The sequence below is a fragment of the Carassius carassius genome, chromosome 46 (assembly GCF_963082965.1).
Source record: "Carassius carassius chromosome 46, fCarCar2.1, whole genome shotgun sequence".
NCBI classification, from domain to species: domain Eukaryota; kingdom Metazoa; phylum Chordata; class Actinopteri; order Cypriniformes; family Cyprinidae; genus Carassius; species Carassius carassius.
Window position 1 is genome coordinate 7,364,779 of NC_081800.1, and position 26,364 is coordinate 7,391,142.

General features: G+C 39.5%; 1 protein-coding gene across 3 annotated transcripts in view; it reads left to right on the top strand.

The window, feature by feature from the left end:
- LOC132129772 (zinc finger and BTB domain-containing protein 46-like) overlaps nt 1-26,364 on the top strand; it is a 69,961-nt gene that overhangs the window by 9,455 nt on the left and 34,142 nt on the right. For all 3 annotated transcript variants that reach the window (XM_059541524.1, XM_059541526.1, XM_059541525.1), the window contains exon 2: nt 13,959-14,960. In XM_059541524.1, coding sequence (XP_059397507.1) covers nt 13,994-14,960 — 967 coding nt within the window. In that variant the 5' untranslated portion in view covers nt 13,959-13,993. The remainder of the gene's footprint in view (nt 1-13,958; nt 14,961-26,364) is intronic.

The window sequence follows — 26,364 nt, forward strand, 5'->3', positions numbered from 1 at the left end:
AAGTATGTAATCTTTTGGATGTTGAAATAACTTGTCTTAATATACAGTCAACTATAATTAAGGCATTTGTAGGTTAATTCCCCAGAAAAGCATAAACACTGCAGCTCTAAGCTGCTTTCAGAACATTGCTATGTTTGTTTGAGCATCTGAGCTCAACCAATGACATGAGTTGGGGGCGGGGCTGTGTTTCTCCGACCAATGGCAGACAGGAGAGTGTTCAGGATACTTCTCTGAAGTGTAATTACTTTCAAAGTTCTGTTTCATGGTGTTAGCTGCAGAGAAATCACACACCTACTACAGTATAAAGAAAATAGAGAGATCAAAAATTGTCTTTTTAATATCCTGATCAGAGATTGAAGAGGGACAACAGTTCATTAATAATCTTTGAGGTCATGCCGCGTTCCTCTCTGCGATTTCTTTCTTTCACTGTGTATCTGTCTGCATTCTCTGCCACCCCCTCCTGTTCTGTCCCTGTCAGTTTAGTTTTTGGCGAGCTGTTAGTTAGGGGTTATCTAGTACGGATGGCTTTCAGAAGCATGCCAATGTTTTGTTGACAGCCCAGCAGTCACGCTACAAACACCCCCTCCTTTCTGTCCACCTGCACCTCTCTCTCTCTCTCTCTCTCTCTCTCTCTTTCTCTCTATTTCTCTCTGAGTCATTGACAGGAGCCAGTGTTCCTGATTATGACAATTAGCTTCTTGACAGACACCTCATGCCAGGACATGTTTGAGTTTGTGTGTGTGTGTGTGTGTGTGTGTGTATGTGTGTGTGTGTGTGTGTGTGTGTGTGTGTGTGTGTGTGTGCGCGTGCATTTATGTATCTATCTATCTATCTATCCTGTCCATCGTTCTAGCATTTATCAGTCTGTACTTCTGTCTGACTATCTATCTATCATTTTATCTGTCATTCTATCTATCGTTCTGGATGGGTGTGTGTGTGTGTTATATACCTTAGAGTTACAGCCTGCTTAATAAGTGGATGAAAGGATGAACAGTGGTCCATCCCGAAAAATGAAATTACGACTGCATAAAACCTTGATTAGGGAAGTTCACAAAAAAAGTGCAACACAAAACATTTAGCGAATCATTCTGTGAAGTTTGCATTCGTGGACCTGATCTGGCGGTGATGAGCCTTCCTGTTGTGATAATGGCTTGTCACAGCATGGTGTGTTGGTGTGTGTGTGTGCACAGGAGTGTGTGCTTACAGGAACGCTGTGGCACAGTGCAGCGTGACAACGCCGGTTTGTTGTGACACCTCTCATGGCGCGAGCTCCAGGAAGGTGTTAAAGATGAGTCGTCGATTCGTGAGGAGCGGCAGCCGAGCTTTAGGGAGTCATCGGCGCAACATTTGGTGGATTTGAAATGATGACTGTGTGCATGTGTGTGTGTGTGGGGGGGGTAGGGGGGGGGGGGGGGTAATGCAAGTGTACACTCATACAAAAAAAAAAAATAAGTGGGAGAATGAAAGACAGCAAAAGAGAAGGAAGAGGTGGAGATCGTGCTGGAATTTGACTCCCACTCAGTAACGAGGCTTGTCATCAACCTCTCAACCCAGCTCTTAATAGTCCCTCAGTGAGGATGGTCAGATGAAGAGACACAAGTTAATTCATTCAATTTAAAAAAACCTTACAGTTCTCCTATTTGCAGTGTCACAACACACATCGCCGACGCTATCCAAGCAGTTGTCTATGTGAAGACTACACTGCACAAATTAATTTTCTTGAAATCATTTGTCTTGTCTTGTTGTCCAGTATAAAATCATCCTTAAAACAAAATGTATTTACTTGAGAAGCAAAATAGTGTGGGATCTTAAGATATTATTTTGTACCCTAATTAATTTAAGGTATTTAATTTACCTCACTTAATGTTGTAATATTTCTGTTCCATCTTAGTTAAGAGAATTTGAATAATACCTTTTCCCGGTTTTACAGACAAGGCTTAAGGCTAGTCCCAGACTAAAATGTAAGCCTAAACTGTTTCAACTGAAAAAACTTGTGCTGATTGAGCTTAAAATATGTCAGTGTTTATTTTTTAAGGCATGTTTGTAAAAATTACTCAAATGTCCTAATTAAACTCTGGCCTAATACTGGCTTAGTCTAAGCCCTGTCTGTGAAACCAGGCCCTTATGTAGTTTTGCTTCACAAGTAAATGTATCTTGTTTTAAAGATCGGTAACACTTTCTATGACACCCGTATTTATAATGCGTTATAAAGGTATTCTTAAGGCATTATAACAAATGCATAATGCATTATAAAAAAAAGTATATGTTGTATCATCTCATAAATATTCATAATAACAGTTTTAATGTGTTATAATATTTAATTATTTGTGGTTATAGCTGTTACGAATATAATGATTTTATAACACAATGAACACATTGCATTTACTTAAGTTACAATGGATTATATTTCTCATAATTATAATGTATTACAAGTCTCTTATATTGTATTATAAATCTTGCCATGTTACTTATGCTACTTAAAGCAGACAAAGACCACTTATAATAATAATAATAATAATAATAATAATAATAATGACTGTTTCTCAAACAACCAGATCAGATCAGATGAATTTGTAATGTTACACATTTGCTTTAGTTTTAACTATTTTTATTGTTATATCAGTGTGATTATTTTGGTATTTTTTTTTTGCATTTGAAAGTATGAACTAGCTCTAGGTAAAATTAACATTAGCCTCACAGGAAATTCTTAAATAACACTCAACACCTAACCACTCACAAGATAAGAAACTGTGCAGGTCTTAAATAAACCTGTCACATATGTCAAGACATGATATAGTCCATTATAAATGTAAAAGTAGATGGTGTTATAAATAATCAATACTCTTAAAAGTTAGAACACAAATACATATGTATTATAAAGTATTATAATGTATTATAATTGTTATGAATATTCATGAGATGCAACATATATATATATTTTAATGCATTATGCATTCATTAAAGTGTCTTAACAATACCCTTATAATGCATTATAAAAAGGGCTTCATAGAAAGATTTACCTAAAGATCTTTACTGGAAAACAGGACAAAAAACATTTTATTTTAATGAGTTACATATTTTTAATTTTTTTCTTCATTGTGGGGTGAAATATGACCTGGACATTTGGACATGTTTTTGGCAGGTGTGATCCCCCCCCCTCCATGGCCTTGTTGCCAGTAATGGGAGAGGATATGTGACAACCAGGACCCCACACAGAGGGACTCTCACCCTTCTCCCCAAACTCGCTTTGAACACTGAATGTATATGGTGTTTTAAGCATAACCCTGTATGGACAGTTAGTTCCCGGCTCGCTTGTGTGTGTGTCCTCAAGCTACGACCGTAAGTCACCCCAGAACATTTCTCCAGGACCCACCCCTGTTTATTTTACTGGCAAATCCAATCTTGACTCCCTCTGTAACGCCAACTCTCATGAAACAAAAGCCACTCTGTCAGGTTATCTCCCGCTAACCTCCCCTCTCTCTCTCTTTCTCTCTCTCTCCCCCCCCCCCCCCCCTCTACCATTTTCTCTTTTCATTTTCCTACAGTGGTAATGAGATGTTTCATTATTTGCATTTCACAGCTTTTAATAGCGAGAGAATTTAGGCTAAGCCCTGGGTTGTCGAAGAGGGAGCCTCCACTGGAGACGCGGCTGGCTTCAGGGCCTCTGAGGCAGAGTGAATAGCCCAGAAATACACTAGGACAGAAGGAAAGAGGGAGGGAAGGAGTGAGAGAAAGATGGAGGACAGAGGCCAGATAGCATCACGCTGCAAGAAGTGCCTCTGCCAGGTACGGTTTTAAGGGTTAACAGGTTAACTACTTTTGCCTGGCCTTAACATTTTCCACTGCATTTTCATTGGTTAAAGGAAAAAGAGGCTATTTTTAAGGGGGAAAGGCATTAGTGAAGCCGATGTGTTATGGGCTGATTCTGTGATTATAAAGAGACCAATGAATGCAGTGTTTCTGTAACACACAGGCATTGCCAGCATACCTTCTGAGGGAGTTTGTCGCAGTTCTTCGAGGTGTAGATCAATGGAAATGTTTACCCGACATTTGGGGAAAGTGTGCCAGAGCATTACTAAAGAGTAGCGATAAGGCCTTCGTGTGCTTATGAGTTTGCATGGGAGTACAGATCAAAAGTAGCTCTACCTTCATTTCAAAATGGAAAAAAAATAGTTTGTATTTTGCCACATTGATTTTATAACCTCTCTGCAATGTCCAGCCACATCCAAACTTTATAGAGTGTGCATAATTGTCAATCATACCGGTTCTTCTGCTGTAGAAGTGACAGCGAGTCATATGAATTATGGCAAGTAGTGCAAACTGAATTTGGTGGCAAAAGATCAATTATTTTAAGGCAAAAACTCACGTATATGACATATTAATGTTGTCACATTTCCTATTATCTAACATCCAAACACATAAAATATCTGTTTTATGAAAATAATTTGATTAATGCTTTTTTAGTTCTTGCTGCTCAAACAGTAAAGCCTGGCACTAGCAGCAAGGATTTGGGTTTGATTCCCAGCGAATGCAAGAGCTGCTCAAAAATGTTTTTTGGATAAAACTCTTAATGTACATGTGGCAGTTGTGAATGTCTCTATTATTACTGTTATTTTGATACTAACAATGATTCTAGATGATGGAATGATGAAAAAGCTGTCGAGTCCCGTGTGAACGTGGAGAAGTCAAGAGGCCAAAACTTGGCATTAGCGTGAGAGGGAATACCTGAAACTCTCCGCTTAGTTTTAGCAGGTGAGCTCAGGGCAAAGTCTCACTGAGAAGTCCAGGATAGGACCTTGCAGGGTCAAACCCTGCGGGACAAGGCCTTGATGTGATCCGGTAAACACTCCAGTCTCTCTGTCCCTGTTTCACACCACTCTCCCGACACTCTGACCTATCCAGCTTTTCAGCATGGACTCACCTTCACTGCTCCGGCTTAATGCTCAAGAAGAGGTAAAGGAGGACGTGGGGTGGGGGGGGGGGGGGGAGAGGTGCTGAGCCGGGTGGAGCTGAGCGGAGGGGTTAAGACTCTCAAAGCCTTTTAGATCCGCTCTCGTCACATTCTCGGTGGTGTGACAGGCTCTTGTCACCTGGGCCAGCTGGAGTCTTGCCTAAAGACAGACACTGAGATAGTGCTGCTCAGTCTATGAGGAGATAGAGGGTCAGCTCACAGAGAGCACTCTGGGATCTTGGCTTAACAAATCCAAAATTTTCTTGTTCTCATTATTTTATTAATGTATTTATTTTTCAAAAATGTTTTCTCTTTTAATATATATCTTAATTTAATGGATTCCTGTGATGCAAAGCTGGATTTCCAGCATCATTCCTCCAGTCTTCAGTGTCACATGATCTTCAGAAATCAGAATATGTTGTTTTGATCCTCAAGAAACATTTCTTATTATTATCAGTGTTGAAAAGAGTTGTGCTGCTTCATATATTTGTGGAAACCATTATAAACAAAATCAGGATTCTGTGCTGAAAGTTCAAACGTACAGCATTTATTTAAAATAGAAATCTTTTGTAATATTATAAATATCCTTACTGTCACTTTTGATCCATTTAACAGATTTCTTCTGAATAAAAGTATATAAAAAAGCTTTTAAACAATAATGTAAATAAAGACTTTTCTTTTCAATGCTTTTGCATACCACAAAAAAACACTTTCTTTTAATTATCTTCATTTGGGAGCTCATCTTAGCAAATATTCATACATGCAAGTAACTGCAATAATGTTGAATAATAGATCAACATATTATAGAATTGAATTAAATGTTGAATTGACTGGTAGTCCTGATTATATTCAACATTTATATGCTGAAAACACCAGCAAAATGGTAGCACGTAAAGTATCTGAGACTTTAAGTCGCTCTTGCTGCAGGCAAATATATTTCCCCATGTCCCCCATGTTATTTATCTATTAATCATACTGTACCTAGAACAGATTGTGCCAGAGAACATATCGTAACTCACTTCCATTTAGCTAGCTTTGAGAGTGAAGTAATCAAACTTGGTACTTTTATCATTATCATTTGCTATTATAGTTATTTCAAACTTTCATTAATATTAAACATTGTTACATTGTATAGACCTATGTTACTAATACAGATCATCGTTGGTTTATGTGTTTTAATATATATTTATATTTTAACATACGGTGGGTACGGCAAGTATTCAGACCCCCTTATATTTTTCACTCTTTGTCATATTGCAGCCATTTGCTAAAATCATTCAATCAAGTTGATTTTTTTTTTCTCATTAATGTACACACAGCACCCCATATTGACAGAAAAACACAGAATTGTTGACATTTTTGCACATTTATTAAAAAAGAAAAACTGAAATATCACATGGTCCTAAGCACCCTTTTGATCTAATACAGCCATGAGTCTTTTTGGGAAAGATGCAACAATTTTTTCACCCCTGGATTTGGGGATCCTCTGCCATTCCTCCTTGCAGATCCTCTCCAGTTCTGTCAGGTTGGATGGTAAACGTTGGTGGACAGCCATTTTCAGGTCTCTCCAGAGATGCTCAATTGGGTTTAAGTCAGGGCTCTGTCTGGACCATTCAAGAACAGTCACAGAGTTGTTGTGAAGCAACTCCTTCGTTATTTTAGCTGTGTGCTTAGGGTCATTGTCTTGTTGGAAGGTGAACCTTCGGCCCAGTCTGAGGTCCTGAGCACTCCGGAGAAGGTTTTCGTCCAGGATATCCCTGTACTTGGCCGCATTCATCTTTCCCTCGATTGCAACCAGTCGTCCTGTCCCTGCAGCTGAAAAACACCCCCACAGCATGATGCTGCCACCGCCATGCTTCACTGTTGGGACTCTATTGGACAGGTGATGAGCAGTGCCTGGTTTTCTCCACACATACCGCTTAGAATTAAGGCCAAAAAGTTATATCTTGGTCTCATCAGACCAGAGTCCTTCAGGTGTTTTTTTTTAGCAAACTCCATGCAGGCTTTCATGTGTCTTGCAAGGGTTCTGGTCGCCCCAAACGTCTTCCATTTAAGGATTATGGAGGCCACTGTGCTCTTAGGAACCTTGAGTGCAGCAGAATTTTTTTTGTAACCTTGGCCAGATCTGTGCCTTGCCACAGTTCTGTCTCTGAGCTCTTCAGGCAGTTCCTTTGACCTCATGATTCTCACTTGCTCTGACATGCACTGTGTGTGAGCTGTAAGCTCTTTTATATACAGGTGTGTGGCTTTCCTAATCAAGTCCAATCAGTATAATCAAACACAGCTGGACACAAATGAAGGTGTAGAACCATCTCAAGGAAGATCAGAAGAAATGGACTGCACCTGAGTTAAATATATGAGTGGCACAGCAAAGGGTCTGAATACTTAGGACCATGTGATATTTCAGGTTTTCTTTTTTTAATAAATCTGCAAAAATGTCAACAATTCTGTGTTTTTCCTGTCAATATGGGGTGCTGTGTGTACATTTATGAGGAAAAAAAAGAACTTAAATGATTTTAGCAAATGGCTGCAATATAACAAAGAGTGAAAAATTTAAGGCGGTTTGAATACTTTCCGTACCCACTGTATATCAGCAATTCATGTTGTGCTGATATCTTAATAATTAATATTATAAATAGCTGTAACTGTCTTGTCAATGCAGTGTATCAAAGCCAAAACACCTTTTTTTCTCATAAATTGCTTGTCTATTTATACTGCTACCCTAATAGTTATAAATAGTGAGACTAAATGCATCCACCTTTTATCCTCAGCTCATTTATCTCTATATTTGTCATAACACTGCATTTTTATTATGATTTAAAAGATAGTCCATTGTAGCACCCGTAACCGTATTTAACTGTGCTTAATCCCCATTTTCTCTTTATTTTGTTTTATTTGGCTAATCTTTTAAACCAATACTTCTTGTTTAATGAGTCATTTACTTATTTTTTTTGTCTCGGTCAGACCACATTTAAACAGCAGTTTGTTCAGTCAATTAATGGTTTTACCACCAGCTGTAAAGCCAATTTAAGGGTATGCTTGTCTTTGCCTGATTAAATTTAGCTGTTTTATGACTTAAAATGCAGCAGCTGAGCTTCGTGAAGCCATCATAAAACTTTCATGAACTCTGAAAAAAAGAAGGGTTTTTTTGTATGTTGGATACTGTTTCTGCTATTTGTTTAAAGGCCTGCACCCTTTTTGTTCCACTTTGCCTGTTGCCAGCTCTGTGAAATTGGGGATTAACCCCTCGGATAATGACCCTGATGTCCAGTTGAGTGGTTTAAAATGACTGGCTGCCGGAGAAACACACTGACGCATACATGACTTACACCCTCTGAGCGCTCGCTGTCTCCTTCTTCCTATTTCTGCCACCTCCTCGTATGTCACGACTGGCCTTCCCACCATCATGAACAGAAATGAAAAGAAAAAGAAAGAAAGATGGCCATCTTTCCCCCGTCCCCTCCAAGAATATCAGAACCACCTTTTTCTTCCAAAAATAAGGAAGAGCATACATAGAAGTATGTGTGTGTGTGTGTGTGTGTGTATGTGTGTGTTTACTTGGCCGGAGGAACCCAGTCACTCCAGATCTGAGTGTTTGCGGGAGACAGGAACTGTAAGCGGTGTTGGCACTCTTTAACACTCTATCCTTGGAGTCTTAGGCTGCTCTGGCCTCCATTCTTTGCACATTTCTTCCCTCCAATCCCATTACAGGCCTAACCCTAACCTTAACCTTACTACTACAACTTCTTACACCTTCTATTTTGGCACGGACGAAAGCTGGGCTGCAGTTAGGCTAACTGTGAACTCAGTAGCTGCGATTTAAGACAGGGTAGATAATATCATGATGTTGTGCTCCTGGTGCTGAAACATTGATGGATAGTGGTTATCAACCCTTATTAAAGCAATTGCTTCCAATCATGTATAATCATCTAAACAACACTGTTAGATTATGTAGTTTCACAGGGACAATTTCGGACCATTTCACTGTAATTGAATGCAGTCAGAGAGCTTCATTTAAAGCCATCAGCCTACTTTTGGAGAGTGAAAATCCTTTCTTTTTTTTAAGTCAACATCAAAATTGACCCTATTGAGTTTTTGGTCATGTTGTGAATGACAAATCTGTGCACATTATTTCACCAGTCACATCAAGACTTTTTGCTATCCAGTCAAATCAAGACACGCCCTAGACTATTTTGACATTAAATGTCTTGTTTCACTTGTAAAATAAAAGCATGTATTAATTTTAACTCTTTAATTTGTTGGTTATTGCAATGGGCTTCGATGGCTATTTAACATTTTAAAGTATTGCTCTTGCATATAGCCTTTCCCACAATATAAAATGTAAAAAATGGTCTTGCACTTGCGCTCCGTATTGTTCACCAAGGTTATGTGAACTTGCTGTCTATTATGCATTTCTCTTTTAACACTCTTTTATTTTGTCTAAGAAGCTTCAGATGCTTCTTGTTCCAGTGAAGCAGAAAATCTGATTAGTCCGACTGCACTCTGTCTCATTCAGTGTTTAGCCATGTTACACGTCTGTCAATTGTGTTGTTTATGTTTATTGTTGTGTTGCACTTGATTGCCCAGATTGTCATGTAACTCAGTCGGCCAACGAAGAGATATTAATATTCATTGCTGGTTGTACAGTTGAAGTAGGTCGGAGTTGTCACATGAAAAGAACTGACTAATTTGGGGAGTCTGGGGTGCAAAGTGCCATTATTTACTGAGCTGTTACTTCTCATTGTCAGAGAAAAATAAATTGGTATTGGGGGTTAAAAGGGAATAGATGAAAAGACTCTCTGATGTTAAAGGGATAGTTCATACAACAATTCTGTCACCTTTACACTCTCAGAAAAAAAAGCCAAAAGCCACTAGGGTGGTACCCTTTCAAAAGGTGCCAAATTGCACAGTTCAAGTGTTAGGATGGTACCATTTAAGTGCTAATATGTACCTTTAAGATATACAAAGGTATACAATTTGAAAAGGTTCCACCCCAGTGACAGCTTTTGGACCTTTTCTTTCTGAGAGGGTATGTTGTTTACAAAAAAGTTTGAATGTTCTTTCTTAAGTGGAACACAAAGGTGGAATCACGTTTTTAGGTGACCTGTCCCTTTAAAATTAACAACATTATTCAGTTGTTGTTCTCTGGAATGAGTTGAACGACTGCATTATAGGCAATCAAATAAAAAAAGCCTCAAGCAAAGCAGTTGGAGGCTAACTTAAAACTATTAAAAAGGAAAAAGTCACTTGTCACTGCCATTCTCTTCTTCTTTCAGTCTTCCAAGAAAGGTGTATTTGTACAAGTGGACATGGGAGAGGCAGAAGATTGATTTGATCTTACAAGCCATCAGGTTGAGAGGAACTTTCCTAAACATGACCTGAAGTGTGCCGGCCCCGCAGCAAACGCTGCTGTCACTATAGTGAACGGAAGCTGTCATGATGCAGTCAGGCAGATGCGAGTTGACAGCCTGAACGCTCACAAAACAAATCATGGCCCCATTTGGTAACACTCCACGTCCCTGTGATTTGGCCCCATCCAGGATGGCTTCTGTGCTGCTCATAGAGGATGCTAGTGGGGAAGAGTAGCCTATTGGGGATATCGGTGTGTATGTGTGACAATGTAGGTGCATCTTCATGTAGGAAGTTGCATCTCAGTGAGTGTCAGTGGTTAGTAAGAAATGCTAGTTCAGACATCTACTCATTAATCAGTTTATGGGTGAACCTTACAAAGACTGGATAATGTTAAATTCTAAAATCCAAAGAAAAAGCAAAAGAAGAAATCACATTTTCACAAAGAAGTTTTAAAGCATATTTTTATGACCATTAAAGGAAAAGTTCACCCAAAAGTTAACCTTTGCTGAGAATTCTCACCCTCAGGCAATCCAAGATGTAGATGTGTTTGTTTCTTCTTTAGAATAGATTTGGAGATATTTGGAGAAGGAGAGTCCAAACAGCTGATAACAACATCACACTAATTCACAAGTAATCCACACCACTCCAGTCCAATAATTACATTTTGTGAAGTGAAAAAAATATGTGTTTGTAAGAAACAAATCCATTTTAAGACAAGACAATCATTTGTGTGTTTTTTTAAAGAAAATAACCTATCGTTTAGCTAGATAAGAACCTTTTTCCTCAGATGGGATTGTGTAGAGCCCCTTGAAACTGCACTGAAACTGAAACTTGACCTTCAGCCTGTTGGGTTCCATTGAAGTCCACTATATGGAAAAAAATCCTGGAATGTTTTACTCAACAACATGAATTTATTTTTGACTGAAGAAAGAAAGATATGAACATCTTAGATGACATGAGTAAATTATCAGGATTATTGTGATGATTTTATCAGCTATTTAAACTCTCATTTTTACAGCACCTATTCACTGCAGAGGAACCATCGGTAAGCAAGTGATGTAATTTCCTAAATTACGCTAAACTAGTGTTTGCAGATTACATCAATATGCCAAAAGGTATAACAAGTCTTCATGTATGAGTCAGTGAATCATTCACTTAGGTGATTGCGGAGAAAAAACAAAAACAAAGACAAAGTAACTGGCAATATTGTGTCTAAAGGAAAAGTTGCCCGATATGTTGTATAAAAGCAATAGTGTTTTTGTTACACCAACTCAGAAGTTGCTCAAAATTACTGGTTTGAACATGACATTATTAAATTGGTAACGGTGTTTTGGACGCATTGCATTATGCACAGTAATTGTAAAAAAGAATAATAGTTTAAACCCCCCCCCCCCCCCCCCCATTTAACGCTTTTAGACCCTTGGAGGCCCAGGAATCTGAAGACTATTTTTTTGCAACCCTTTAGGGGGGAAGTCTGTCGAATTGTGTGAAATAGATTTGGTTAAATTGTTAAAAATAGTTAAACATTGAGCTGAGACTACTTCACTTTTATTATAGCTGACAGCATTATCACATTATACCATATAGTTAATAAACAAAAAACACAATTCTGCACAATTCTACAGGCAGAGATTGCATGTAAACAACTTTAAAATGGTTAGGTAGTGTGACTATTGACATTGCTGGTAACCTCTTTTGCGTTTCAAAGAATCTTAAGATTGATATTAAATCAAGTGAAGAATTGCTTTTTCATGGAGCGCAGCATCAAAATCTAGAAATTCTCACTCATCACTGAAAACCTGTCTTCATAAAAGACACCTAAGAGCACAAAACCTGAAAGAAGAAATTGACCATAGCTTTGAATTGTTATTACTAAGGTCTTCTATCTCCGTAAAAAGTCATTTAATCACTAAATGTCACTAAAATGCCATTCTGAAGTAGGTGACACGCATTGGCCAGCTCTGATGGCTTGTGGCTGGTTGTCTGCTGGGCTACAGCCATCACCTTTCCCCACTAAAAATGAATTATCTGTTTGGCAGCTCCATTTTCCACTTTATTATTCAACTAACTCACAAAATGGTAATTAAATGAAACAATTTAGTAACAAAAAAGAGAAAAGTGAGAAGAGGAGAGGCGATGATTGTGTTAAAGTGCTTTACACACTCACTGGGTGATTTTATTTGGCAGCTAATAAAGCGAACAGAGAAAAACATCATGATTAAAGGGTTGAACAGTGAACACCTGAGCATCTCTGCTATAATCATTAAGATAGAGAGGGGGGAGGAGAGCTAGATGAGGCAATGCATCCCTTACGAAAGGAAAATATATTTACCAATATATTTCTTAAAATATATTGTGATATATTGTAATATATTATTTTCCCTTTTTATTTTCTAATATAATATATATTTGAATACATTTAATAATATATTGATGATACATATATTATATAATACATTGCAAAATATACAAATGATTGCCGCTTTCAATATATTGCAATATATTGAAAAAAAAAAAATATTAAATCCCATATATAAGAATATATGCCTAATATATTACATGATATTTTCCAATATACTGCAATTTATTTTTTTTTCATAAGGGATTGTTCTTGAATGTGTACAGAGGAGAAAGAGAGAGAGAAAATATAAACACATGACACACTCAGCTAGGATGGTGGGGGAAGCATGGGGTAAATCTCACAAAAACTGTCAAAAATTATCCGGATTGCACTTCACCCCAAAATAAAATAAATGAACAAAAAATGCCGGAATTGCATCATGACGTTATTTTTATGACAGTTAAGCACATTTAACATGTACTCTATTAATCTGACCCTCCTGTTCAGTCATTGGCTGTGTTTGGATTGGCTTAATAACATTACTTTTCTATATCTGCAGTATGTAGTATGTATACTGTGCACAGTATTTATAGAATACCAGGATTGCCCAAATGGGCAACAAACAACATAAAACACTGTGCACACTATGTACTGTATCCCACAATGTAATGCAGTCAATATGATGTTACATTTCTAATGTGACAAATTACCTGGCAGTTGGTAGCTGTTGTTTGTTGGATCTGTCAACACAAGCTCAATCAAAACAGACTTTATTGATTACAGCAGAAAATAATTTTATACGCAACCCAATTTAAACAACTTTACATATCAAACAATACAGTTGTTTTAATTGAATATAAATGTCTTAACAAAAATATGACCTTCGTATTTTGTCCCTAAAACCCTCCAGAGACTGGCACATCCATTGCAAGTTACTGTATGCATTTTTGCTTTTACAAGTCAAAATGATTTTCTCTTTATGACAAAAATGATGTCCCGTTAAGCTTAACTTTTGAAGTACATTTCCTTAAGTCTTAAATTGCAAAATGCAAAATAATAGTTTTTATTGATAATAATAACTGGATGGCATGCATGTGGTCATAATATGTGACAACAATGTGGCTACTTTTTAAAATGGCATTATTAATTGTTTAAAAATGTCCGCTGTTTCACAGTAGCCTACTATTAGTGTAAGCTGGTATTTTGTTCCAGACATACCTATTCTCTCTTTATTCAGGAACTTGTGGTCTGTTTCTTGCATCTACAGCAACTTTACTAACCATGGTTTGTGTATTGTGTGTTGTCCTTCTTTAGACTCTGTTCAGAAGAAGCAGCCACCCGTTAGTCCAATGAATAACCGGAAGGAAGACATGGAGATCAGGTCGCACTACCGGCAGCTCCTGCGGGAGCTGAACGAGCAGCGGCAGCACGGCATCCTGTGCGACGTATGTGTGATCGTGGAGGGCAAGATCTTCAAGGCGCACAAGAACGTGTTGCTGGGCAGCAGCCGCTACTTCAAAACACTTTACTGCCAGGTGAAGAAGGTCTCAGAGCAGCAGGCCACCATCACGCACCTGGACATCGTCACAGCTCAAGGTTTCAAGACCATTCTTGACTTCATGTACTCCGCCCACTTGGCACTCACTAGCAAGAATGTGATTGAAGTGATGTCGGCTGCCAGCTACCTGCAGATGACCGACATAGTGCAGGCGTGTCACGGCTTCATCAAGGCAGCATTAGACATCAGCATTCGCTCCGAGCTTGCAGACGAACTTGCGGATATTGAGATGGGCAATGTGGTGAGCTCTATGGGAGGTGGGACTGGGCCTGGTGTGGGTGGAGCCTCGGAGGCACTGGCGTCCATGATTTCAGCCCGCAGTTCCTCGCCATGGTTGGCCAGACGCACCAGCCCGGCAAATTCATCTGGAGACTCAGCCATAGCTAGCTGCCACGAAGGCGGTAGCAACTATGGCAAAGAGGACCAGGAACCCAAAAGCCATGAGAGCCAGGAGGATGCTTGTTTGCAGCCCTTGTGGCCTACTGATTACCGTTCTGTCCAGGTCAAAGAGGAGCAGGTCTCCCCCTCCAATCTGCAAGATGGGGCTGGCCGAGGGGTACAAGGCATGCCTGGAGAGCATAGTGGACGAGGAGAGGGGGGCTGGCAACCCCCAGGCTCAGGCCGCAGGAAAAACCGCAAGAACAAGGACACAGTCAGGCACATAACCCAACAGAATGAAGGGGACAGTCGGACGGCATCGCCACTGCCATCCATGGTCTCCAATCCTGGCTGGAGCTATGGCAACCAGGACATTTCAGGTAGGATTACTATATTTTATGGTGTCAACATATCACATTATGTAACTGGGAAACATTTTGCAACTTCATTGGGCCGACTGTTGACCTTTCATCAGAGGATGTTTGGTCTTGCAGAACAGAATGAATATGCATACTTCCCTACTATATAGTGCAAAAAATGGGCAACTCCAGTTATGAAAAGCCACTGTCCTGCAGAGTTTAGCTCTTTCTCTAATCAAGCACACTTAATTTATTAGTAACCCTGAATACTTTGGTTAGATATTTCAGCTATGTTTGATTTGGGATGGATTTAAACTCTGCAGGACAGTGGCCCTCCATAACCAGAGTCCCCAAGGACTGGAGTGGCCCATACATGATACAGTAGGTGAAAAGTACATGAAATAAGTTCCGAATCCTGGTAATCATGAAACAGTAGGCAAAAAGTACCCAGATGACCTACTTCTTTCGGCGAGATACTAAAGTACACATTCAATGGACACTTTACTGTCCCATGAGGCTACCAGAGAGGAGTTGTGAATGGCAGTGAAGAGCTGACGGCGTAGGTGGTGGATGTAGTACATACATTCATACTACAGTATGTGGACTATACTTTTTAACAGTTACAAAGTTTCTCTTTGCAGTACAGTACCTAGATGGTATAAAATTTCGGACACACCTTAAACACCTACTTGGCAAGCACTGCCTCGTGGATCCCGTGAGAGTGAACTCTCCTGGAATACTTTGCCACCGTGTTTGATTGTATAATTCAAACCCAGATAGAAATAGAACTCTGATGAAGATGAAAATTATTGTTGTAACACTAATAGTATAACAGCATGACAAACTACAGATTGAGGTGGGGAATTTGGGGTTGAAAAAACTCATTTCCTCATTAATATCGGAAAGACACATGGGACGTGAGGCAGCCTCATCAACCTAAAAACAAAATCCGTGCTGAGGAACAGATCACGCCAGCAAGCGGGGATGAGGCCCTACCTGTCTCGGATACTGTTGCTTATAGGTATGTAGATCATTAAAAGTGTGGCAGCTCTAATCTCTGGTGTATTTGTGCAGGCCGACTGTGAAATGGGCACACACACACTTTCAGAAAACAGGATAATTGAATTGACCTTAGTGGCGGTATGAGGATTAAATTGTATGTGTGTGTGCAAGTGTGTTGGGACGGGGGGTGCCCCAAGGTCTTCTGAAGTGTGGAAAAGAAGGGATAAAGTGAAGGAGAGAGGGAGGGGAATACGCTGAGATCTGCATCAGCTTAGCGCGAGTTTACCTTCTTAACTCTCGAGACACTCTCTCATCCTCTCTATTTGCCAGCCCTGCTACCTGCGGCTCCAACAGAAATAACTGCACTCGCTGACCCAACCCCACAGATCAAATATCAAGTGCAAGACTCCACACATCTAAGTACACACCAGCTCATTGTACTGTGTACACACATGCTTACAAAAGTCATGTCTGTTCCTGCAACACAAATAGTGCACATTTATATTCCTCATGCATTGGCCCTTATAAGCCGAGCTAATGTGCTAGTCAAGCTTTTGAGGTCAATTTAATTACGTTCTAAATGGAATCGAAACATTTTCAAATCTAAAATCATATTAACCGTTTGTAAAACTCAGTCCGCTTAGGAACTGAGGACTTGCTAAATGGTAAATTGTTTTGGATGTCATTTGATAACATGGGCCGTATCTCAATGCTCAGTGAAGATGAGAATATTGCTTGGCACACAAAACAGGCTCAGGCTTGGATGAGTCGGATCAGGGTGAGACAAACAGGATGTTATGAAAGCCCTCATGCCCTGCTCAGGGTTTTGGACTCGGCTGCAGTTTTCCTAGTGAATTGGTGGATTCTTGAGGTGTTCAGACTGACAGGTTTGTCCAAAACCTATGAGAGTGGCTACTTTGGCCAGGATGCTTTGTTTATTTAAACCTAACCAGATGTATTTTATCACCCACCTGTTATATGTAACATGTAATTAGTAGAACTCTCTAAATGCTCTCATAAGTGATTTCTGCTACCATGCAATCCATGTCCATGTTGAGGTCCAGTCACAAGGTAGATTTTTCTCAGATTTGGTTAAAGGGTACAGGAAGTGTCTAGTTGCAGGGCTAATGGTTTGCATGGTTAAGGGTGCCGCTTGCTGACAGCACTAAATGGGATCTCAGGATGCTGATGTCCAAGTTGCATTGTGCACAGACTAATGGTTTTAAGAAGCTTGTAATTGGTGGTTGGCATGTTTATAGAACTGCATATCTCAATTACCATGCTTCTTGGTATGAATTTCTGGCTAGCAGCAGGATATTTCTTAACCTGCGCTTTGTAAAGTGTGTGTGTGTGTGTGTGTGTGTGTGTGTGTGTGTGTGTGTATGTTTGTGTGTGAAAGAGAGAAGGGGAGGTGGGGGGGTGGGGTATGGTTTTTAACATGATTAGGCAGCCAAAACCAAAAAGACAGTCAGACTATTGTTTAAAGCTTCTAAAATATTATCCTAATCACCATACTGATACTGTGTTCAGCATGAATGTTGTAAGATAAGAGTCAGATCATGCTATAGGGACTGTTTGCATAGTTATTCTCTGCACGTGTCCTTAAGTTTCACATCACCTTTGTTCAGGCATCTGCTGAATGGAAATTCCCTTCCAGAGCTTCTTACTGATCACTGGCAAACATGAGGCATCAAGCCATCACAGTTCTAGAGAGGGGATCACATTGTGAGGTCACATTGGATGTTTAGCAGATGTTTGCAGGTGTTGAATCTGGATGCAGAATACACAGGTGTTATAATGGGCATGTGTCCTGGAATGCAGATTCACAAACTTTCAGGAAACATCACAATATTACAATCAATATGGTTTAAACAAAAAAGTTTACATGAGATCTACCTTTCTACATGTCAGACAAGGATATGCTAGGTGATTCTTTTTAGATAATATTAACATCCATATGGGGCAGTTGTGGCCTAATGGTTAAAGAGTCAGACTTGTAACCCATGGCTGTGGGTTCATGTCTCAGGTCCGGCAGGAATTGTTAGTTGGGAGAATGAATGTCCAGTGCTCTCTTCCACCCTCAATACCATGACTGAGGTGAGACCCTTGAGCAAGCCACAGAACCCCCAACTGCCTGGGTGCCACAGCAATATGGCTGTCCTCTGTTCCGGGTGTGTTTGTCTTTGTGTGTTCAATACTGTGTGTGTGCACTTGGATGGGTTAAATGCAGAGCACAAATTCAGGGTATGGTTCACCATACTTGGCCACATGTCACTTTATTTCACATATTTTTCCCAAATTCTGTGGTTTCCATTTTAATCTTTCTGGATTCTATTATTTTTATAAATTTTTGGACACTATTCCATATCATGATTTGATTAAGTGTGCAGCCCTTCTTTTGATTTATTCATCCAAACTTTGCCAAATGTATATATGGTCTGACCCTGAAGTTTAAACGGAAAAGTCTACTTCCTATGTACACTTCAGTCCACTCCATAAACCGCAGTGCAATGCGTTTGTGACATCACAGCAGATCACATTTAATTTACTCCCACCCCAACAACTCACAAATGACATTTGCATTATTTTTTTAAATATAAAAAGCAGCCCAGTCATACCTATATACATATAGAGTGCTTCACCAAACAAATTCATAAGGCAAAAATGTAAATAATGATATCAAGTCCATAGCAGATTCCAACTGATCAAGGGCTTTTTTAAATTAATTTTAATTTTTAATTAATGACATACATCCGAATCAATGAGATGGTGGGAAGTTAGTGAGAGAAGGGCATAAAAACTAAGTGGAATGCAGCCAGACATGTCAATGTTTAGCCAGCACAGGATCAAGGGTGCAGTAGAATAACCTTAAAATGTCTATGGCATTAAAATGGATGTTTTATTTATATAGCTAGCAGGTTAGTATAGCTAATACAACGGCAAAATTCTCTTCAAACTTTTTCGAGTCGAAAGATAAAACTGACCATAGAAGAAGAGTTTACACTCATATCTGCTAATAGTGCTATATTGTGGCAACACTCAGAATACAACATGCTTGTATTGGCTTATGTATTGCTTTCTATGTAATACACTCTCATGGCAGTTCATAACTACTTTACATATTGGCGAATTGGTGGCTAATTCGTATGAAGTAAAATTTTATTTGTACTTTTTAATATTTTTTTATCATATCGGTCGGTTGATGCCGATATTTAAAATAAAAAAATCCAAATATCGGCCAATGTATCAACCACAGCAATATATCAGTCGCGCACTATTCATTACTCATCGCCAGGAGTGTGTGTACTCTCTGAAATGTGAATTTAGAAGCTCAACGCTCTTCCAAAAGCCAGACCACTCTTTTGAGCAAGCAGCCACGCTCTTCACTTGCAAAACAAACCTACAATGTCTGTTATACAGACCTAAATCACATCTCACTGTCTCATAGACCCTTAAAACAACAGTATTAATTCTACAGCCTGTGTCTGACGCTAGACGCTAACATTAGCATTGACACTCACTTTTCACGTCATAAAATTACCACCAAAGAGTGACATTTCAAAAGGAAATTTACCCAGTGCATCTCTGATGTGATGCCATGGTATCTGTGTGTGAAAGTGGCTTGTTAGTTTGAGTGTTGTTCATATATCAGGTTTACTCCCTAATGAAGAGGGGGGTTTCTGTGGTTGGCTGTGGCTGCGAACTTCAAGCTTCATCAGGGGGATTTTTAAGGCTGGCCAGGAAAGGGTCACTGATATTTTATTTTAGATTATCTGTTCATGAACAAGACTATCACTTGATCAGAAAGAGACTAGGGAAATAAGAAGATAATTTTGGCCTTCCCCTTTCCATAGCATAAGATGAGACAGAAAATCCCACATTTAGATCGTTCACACATCTATTAGGTTTTTTATTTTTATTTTTTAAGTTGTGCTGCTGACGTGTTACTCTGTTTTTAAATGGTAAACCTTTATCAAAAGGTCAGTGTGTGCTATCTGTATTTTTTTGAGTACAGATGCATATGTACAGTATATGTGAGCGCTTGTATTGATTTTAGAATGTGTGTGTGAAGAAAACAAACATACAGACACACACACACACACACACACATGCACAAAGAAGATAGTGAAGCGCCCGACATGTAACAGTGTTAAAATATTTAGCAAGTGTTGTGTGTTTAATAGAACAGTCTATGGTGTAATTTTGCACTTGTCTCAGTGAGCGGTTGACATATTCACAGAAGAGGTCATCTAATCTAATCCTGTTCATCACAGGAAAAACACATACACATGAACTTCAGCTCAGCCTCAACACATCACATTTATTTACTCTCCTCTGAGAGTTTAACCTCTGGCCTCTCACCCACTGCTCTACAAACACTCGTTTATTCATGCATTTATTTACTTATTCATGCCTTCACAGCTCAATCAGTCATTTACAAACACTTACTATTTCATTTATTCAATCACTCACTAATTCATTTATTCACTCACTGACTCATTTATTCTCTCACTCACTCATTCAGTTATTCATTCTCTCACTCACTCACTCACTCACTCACTCATTTATTTATTCACTCACTCATTTATCCTTCCTTATTCATTTACTCACATTCTGGCTTGCTGATTAATTCACTCCATTATTCATCCATTCCTACATTCATTCATTCACTCACTCACTCACTGACTCACTCATTTACTCACTTATTCCTTCCTTCATTCATTTGTTCACTTAATGACTATAATTCACTCTCACTTACTGTCTCACTCACTTGTTCATTCATTCATTATGCCCCCTTCATTCATCATTGACTCATTGTTTTATTTATTCAATCCTTTGAACATTCGTTGAGTCTTTCGTACATTCATTTATTATTCACGTAATGTCCTTCGATTGTGTCGTCATCTTTCTCTCAGCCCTGTGTCTTTCCTAGCTCATTAGCTCTATCTCTCTGTTTCTACACTCGCTCTCACTTCTCTCTCTCTGGTTCTCTATAGTCAAAAGGTGTGCGCTTGAAATAATGAGAGTGAGGCCCCTTTAACCCCCATCCTCTTACAACTCTCCCCATAGTATTTACACCTCATTAAACCTGAAATAGCTTTAATATTTAAAACATCGTGAATAGATCTCAACCCTCCCACCCTGAACACCTCTGGATTTTTCCCCTCCCTCGTCACTTTCTCCCAGTTTAATAATCTACTTTCATATTTCCTTCCTCTCCATTAAAACCAAAATAGATTTCATATTTCACATGTTAAACTTTTACTTTTTTTCTTCTTGCACTCTGTCCCTCATCTGTTCCTTTTTCTTCCCTCTCGGTCCCTCATCTGATGTGCCTCCCTATTTTCTTTTGATTGAGACTCACCATCCCACCAGATGACCTTCACAGTTCTCTTCTCTCTCTTTCTTTCTCTTGTTACTCTGTTTCTTTCTCTCTCCCTGTCTCCCCCATGGCATTCCGGGTTTCCCCTCAATGTAGCTGAATGCTTGTTTATTCTGGGGTAAGGCGTCATGTCGGACTCTCAGACAGAGTTCTTGTGTTCCGCCTCGCTCTATGCCATTCTCTCGCCTCTCTCTTCAGTCTCCCTCTGTTCCTCCTTTACTAGAACAAGTCTATTCAACTACAATATCGTGAACAAGGCCACATAATTAGGTATTAATTGGTCAGTGTATAGCATCTTTACAGTTTAAGTACAGAAAAAGGAATGTAAGAAATGCACAACACTCAATATAGCTTCTTCAACAATGAAGTCTTCCCATTCGGTTACAAGAGCCAATCCTTGTTTGTTTTTTGTGCATTCATTTGAACAGTCTTAAAAATATTTTGAAAAGTAAGGTTTACCATCTATTTTTTTTAGCCAGATTTGAACTAAGGGGACATTTATAACTGTTTCGTGGTCAGATTGTATTGATGGTATTGATTTGACAAATGCAGTTGAAAAAAATAAGCTTGGCAAACAGTTTTGGAGTCTTTACTCTTTTGTGTAGTACTTGCAACAACTAGCTGCCCAAGGGAGTTGCCAAGATGGCCGCCAAGTCAGCTGATTTGCCTGAATCCTGAAAGGGAATATTCTGGGTTTTTTCAACTTAATGTGAGTTTACTGCCTATGTGACATACTGTCAGTTACCACAATCAGTAATTTCTCAAAAATTTCAGACAATAATCATGTAAAGTGCTATGAGTGTATAGCAGAAAACTCTCTTCCTTTTTTGTGCTCTTGGTAAATTTATAATTTATCTAACCTTTATTTCTGTCCTATTTTTGTTGTTCAGGTTTCAGGTTCACTAACTGTTTTTAGGCTCTTCCCACTGTCCTTGTCTCTCTTTCGCTCTCTTTGCTTGGAAATGACATGTCTGTCACTCCTCCACACCTCCCACCTGTGTGTCTCACTGTCTCTTTGAAAGTGAACAGTCTTGACTTTATCATGGGCAGTAAAATCCAGACTTCCTCATGGTGGAGTTTCCTTCTGCTTCAGTGCTCTGGTCTCAGTGAGTACCCGACCCCTCCCAGAATCCTTTACACATGAACTATATATAGACACTTTGGCCTCTAAAACCAAGAGGTGCCTCAAGCCAGGACACACCACGGTGTCTCGGCTTTGGCCAGTGAAGATGACGATGATAGCAATGTTATTTTCCAAAATGTAAACACCCCCTGCCCTTGGAGCAGAATGCCCAAGCTTCTCATCAGAGATGGAGGGATGGTAGATGGTTCCAGTTTTTTATAGCAGATCATTCCCTTCCAACACCTGTGTTGTATCAGTAACCAATATGGCCCACTGCCCCTCTCTGCCATCTGGGCTTCTCCCCAGTCCCATGGGGCAAAACTGACAAGATGCCCTGCCAGCAAATAATTACTTTGAAACTAAAGTTTGCGTATGACAAAGGCACTTACCTTTACTTTTCTGTACTATTTTGGGGGATCATTTGATTGATATACAAAGTAGAACTGGATCCAGCAGGAGCCATTACCTACAGTGCACTGGAATTTGACATATAGAGAAACACCTCTTTAGGTGACCTTAGGTTGAGTCTTGACTCGTGATCATTTCCTGATCCCATCCCCTTTCTCCTGCACAGTTGGTACTATAACCACTAATCCATGTTTCTGTTTTATCACTTCATCACATGGTTAAATATTTCCTTTCATTAACCTGTTTGAGGGAAGACCAAGTAATAGATGTCTTGAGAGGAGCAAAATGATACAAGCCACTTAGTATCGTGGTGGGTTGTTTAATGGAGGATAATCCAATTAATCACAATGCATAGGATGGGGGAATGCACTTTGCTTCCTGTCGCTCAGAATCAAAGCTGATTCCGGATGCAGTGGGGGTTACAGGGATTGTCCTGCTATTATTCAAAAGTTATTTTTGTGTTTCTTACCTTTTTAATGAAGAGGGCCTGTCGGCACTTGCGACAGACACTGATGCATATTTAGAAAGCTTGAAGTATTGGAGCAATAAGAATGCATAAAGATTAAATTAAATTCAAGTTTATTTATACAGCACTTTTCACGATACAAATCGTAACTGATATGGAACTTAATAGGTAGCCAGTGCAGAGAATGTAAAATTGGGGTAATATGATCATATTTTCTTGACCTGGTAAGGACTCTAGCCGCTGCATTTTGGACTACCTGTAGCTTGTTTATTGAAGATGCAGGACAACCAGCTAGCAGTGCATTGCAATAGTCCAGTCTAGAGGTCATGAATGCATGAACTAGCTTTTCTGCATCAGAAACAGGAGGTGTGTTCCATAACTTGGCAATATTTCTAAGATGGAAGAACGCTGTTTTTGCAACATGGAAAATATTATTTTCAAAATACAAGTTGCTGTCTAATATAACACCCACGTTTTTGACTGTGTTAGCTTAGATAATTTAGAAGTTTCATCTGGACTTGTTGAAATATATAGTTGAGTGTCAGAGTATCATCAACGTAACAATGTAAATAAAGATCAGTTTTGAGTCTGTGGAAACAGCTGGATCAGTTTGAAATGGAGAAGAAATATGGCAAATTGTATTTCTGAAAGCACAACTAGAACTGTTGAACCCCTGGACATAATGAAATTTCACTGGTCAGTAGATGTCATCCAATTGTGTTACAGCAAGGCTGTCCGATCCTAATTCTGGAGGGACACTTTGCAGCAGAGTTTAGCTCCAGCACTAATTAAACACTCCTGAACCTACTAATAAAGGTCTTCAGGGGGATCACTAGTAACTTTCAGGCAGGTGTGACGGAGCTAAACTCTGCTGGAAAATGGCCTTCCAGGAGCATAACTGGACACCCTGTGTTACAGAAGCAGTTATAACTTTTGGTCAGATGATGAAGCATTGCTTTAGAAAATCCTTGCAAGTTTTTTCTAAACCATGTTCCTGGAACTCCCCAGTAGTAGACATTTTTGAAGTTTTTCGTGTCTGACATTTTAGATCTTGGATCTCTAGAAATAAGTTGATGAGTTTCTTTATGTTTTATAAATATGAACACTCTGACCTGCCCACAAACACTTCCGCTAGTTAGTGTGTTTAAATCATTTTGAAAAGATGTTGTGTTTTCAGCCCCACTGGGCATTCTAACACAGTTCCCACATGTGCACCTCAAATAAGTAAATAATAATAATAAATGCAATAAATCTGCTGTTAGATCATGTAAAGTACCACATACAAAGTTTTAACTTACCACTGGGAAACGTCCTTAGCAAGTTGAGCTTGCTATGGAGTTTCCGGTTGAGCGACTGCAACTTTATCATCCACGGACTTGGGATCGTATTGATAAGTTAATATTGATCAAATTTTTCTAAACTTATATCTTTGTTTACAAGTAACCCTCCAGAGCAAAAAAATTATTATAGAAATGGGAATTTTGTTTCCGACACATATTGTATATGAAAAGACGTATCACAACAGATTTGGCCAGCTGACCAATCAAAATAGAGTAGGCTTATGGAAGGGAGGGATTTAAAGACCTTATGCTCAGAACTGCTTTGAACAAATCGTTTCGAAATCATTGAAAAATTATTCTAATATTAAATGTATATTCTGAGAAAATGACAATGTTTCCTGGCCTAAGTTGCATTTAAACCTGTTGTAGGGGACTCCAACACAATATTAGGACACTTATCAAATATCATATGACCTGCTCTTTAAGGGGACATCCATTGGGGAGTTTCCAGGAACAGGGTTGGAGACCACTGCTCTCTGTCCCTGAGATGCAATTTCCCAGTGGTGTCCAATCCTGCTCCTGGAGGACCAATCGAGGTAGTAGAAACTTCCAGGCAAGTGTGTTGGGGCAGACTGGAGCCAAATTCTGAAGGACAATGGCCCTCTAGGAAAAGGATTGGGCACCCAAATCAGTAGATTTGCAGTGGTCTGTGATGGTTTTAGTTGATAGCCACCATAAAAACTGATCAATGAGAGACAAGGAGAGAAAGAGGAGAGTGTTCTGGGACATGATTATAGGCCTGACAGGATATATCTCAGTTTGGCCAGTGTTTAGACTAGAGTAAGTCTTTGATTGTACACCGGTTCAGATCTCCTTACTGTTGGTCTAGTTGTGTCTGTGCACTAGCTCTGGACAAACTGCTGTGGACAGAGAGAGTAATAGGTGTGTGTGTGTGTGTGTTTGAGAGTTTGTAAAAGGGTTAGAACACCAGCAAACTGTCAAAATTCCCCATTCAGGAAAATGCCCTACTGTTTGTTTTCTTCTGCTGTATTTTACTCCACTGCGTTTTCTTCTTCTAGTTTTACGGGGGGTTTCTGTTCTTTATAGACAAACCCCCACCCTCTTCTGCTCTCTACTCTCCAGTCAGACCGGTTTGAGGACAGAGAGAGAGAGAGAGGAGAGAAGAGGAAGAAGTGAGCTGTTTGGACAAACGGACGCCCCGGGCAGGATGTGGAGGTTCGCTGCCCTCTGGGTGTGTCGGATTGGCCCTGCTACTCACACACACACACACACACACAGACACAACTGGCGTGGGAGGGCAAAATCTCCCTTCCTCACACACATACACACTCATCCTTCAACCCCACACCCTTTCCAACTCCTCTCGATCCTCCACCCTTTGTCCTCCCCTCGCCTCCTCCTTATGGCTGCACCCTGCTCTCCCTTGCTCCTAAATAAGGAGGAGTTTAGGGGAGAGGGCGTTAAAGGTGCAAGGGGAAATTCCTATTTGTGTGTGTGTGAGTGTGGGCAATGGCTGATACATGAACTGTAGCTACAACAGCACAACTTAATGTGCACAAATGTGGTATGTGTTGCAAGACGTGTTATCCGCATCATATGTGCTGTAGAAACAGGTGTGATTAAGCAGCAGTGGAGTTATGTGTGTGGGGGGAATAACTATATTTAGTCATACAAATTTTCCCAGAGAATCTAGATAAATGGGTGTGCTTTAACTGTTAAATGGTTCATACATAGTGTTTATT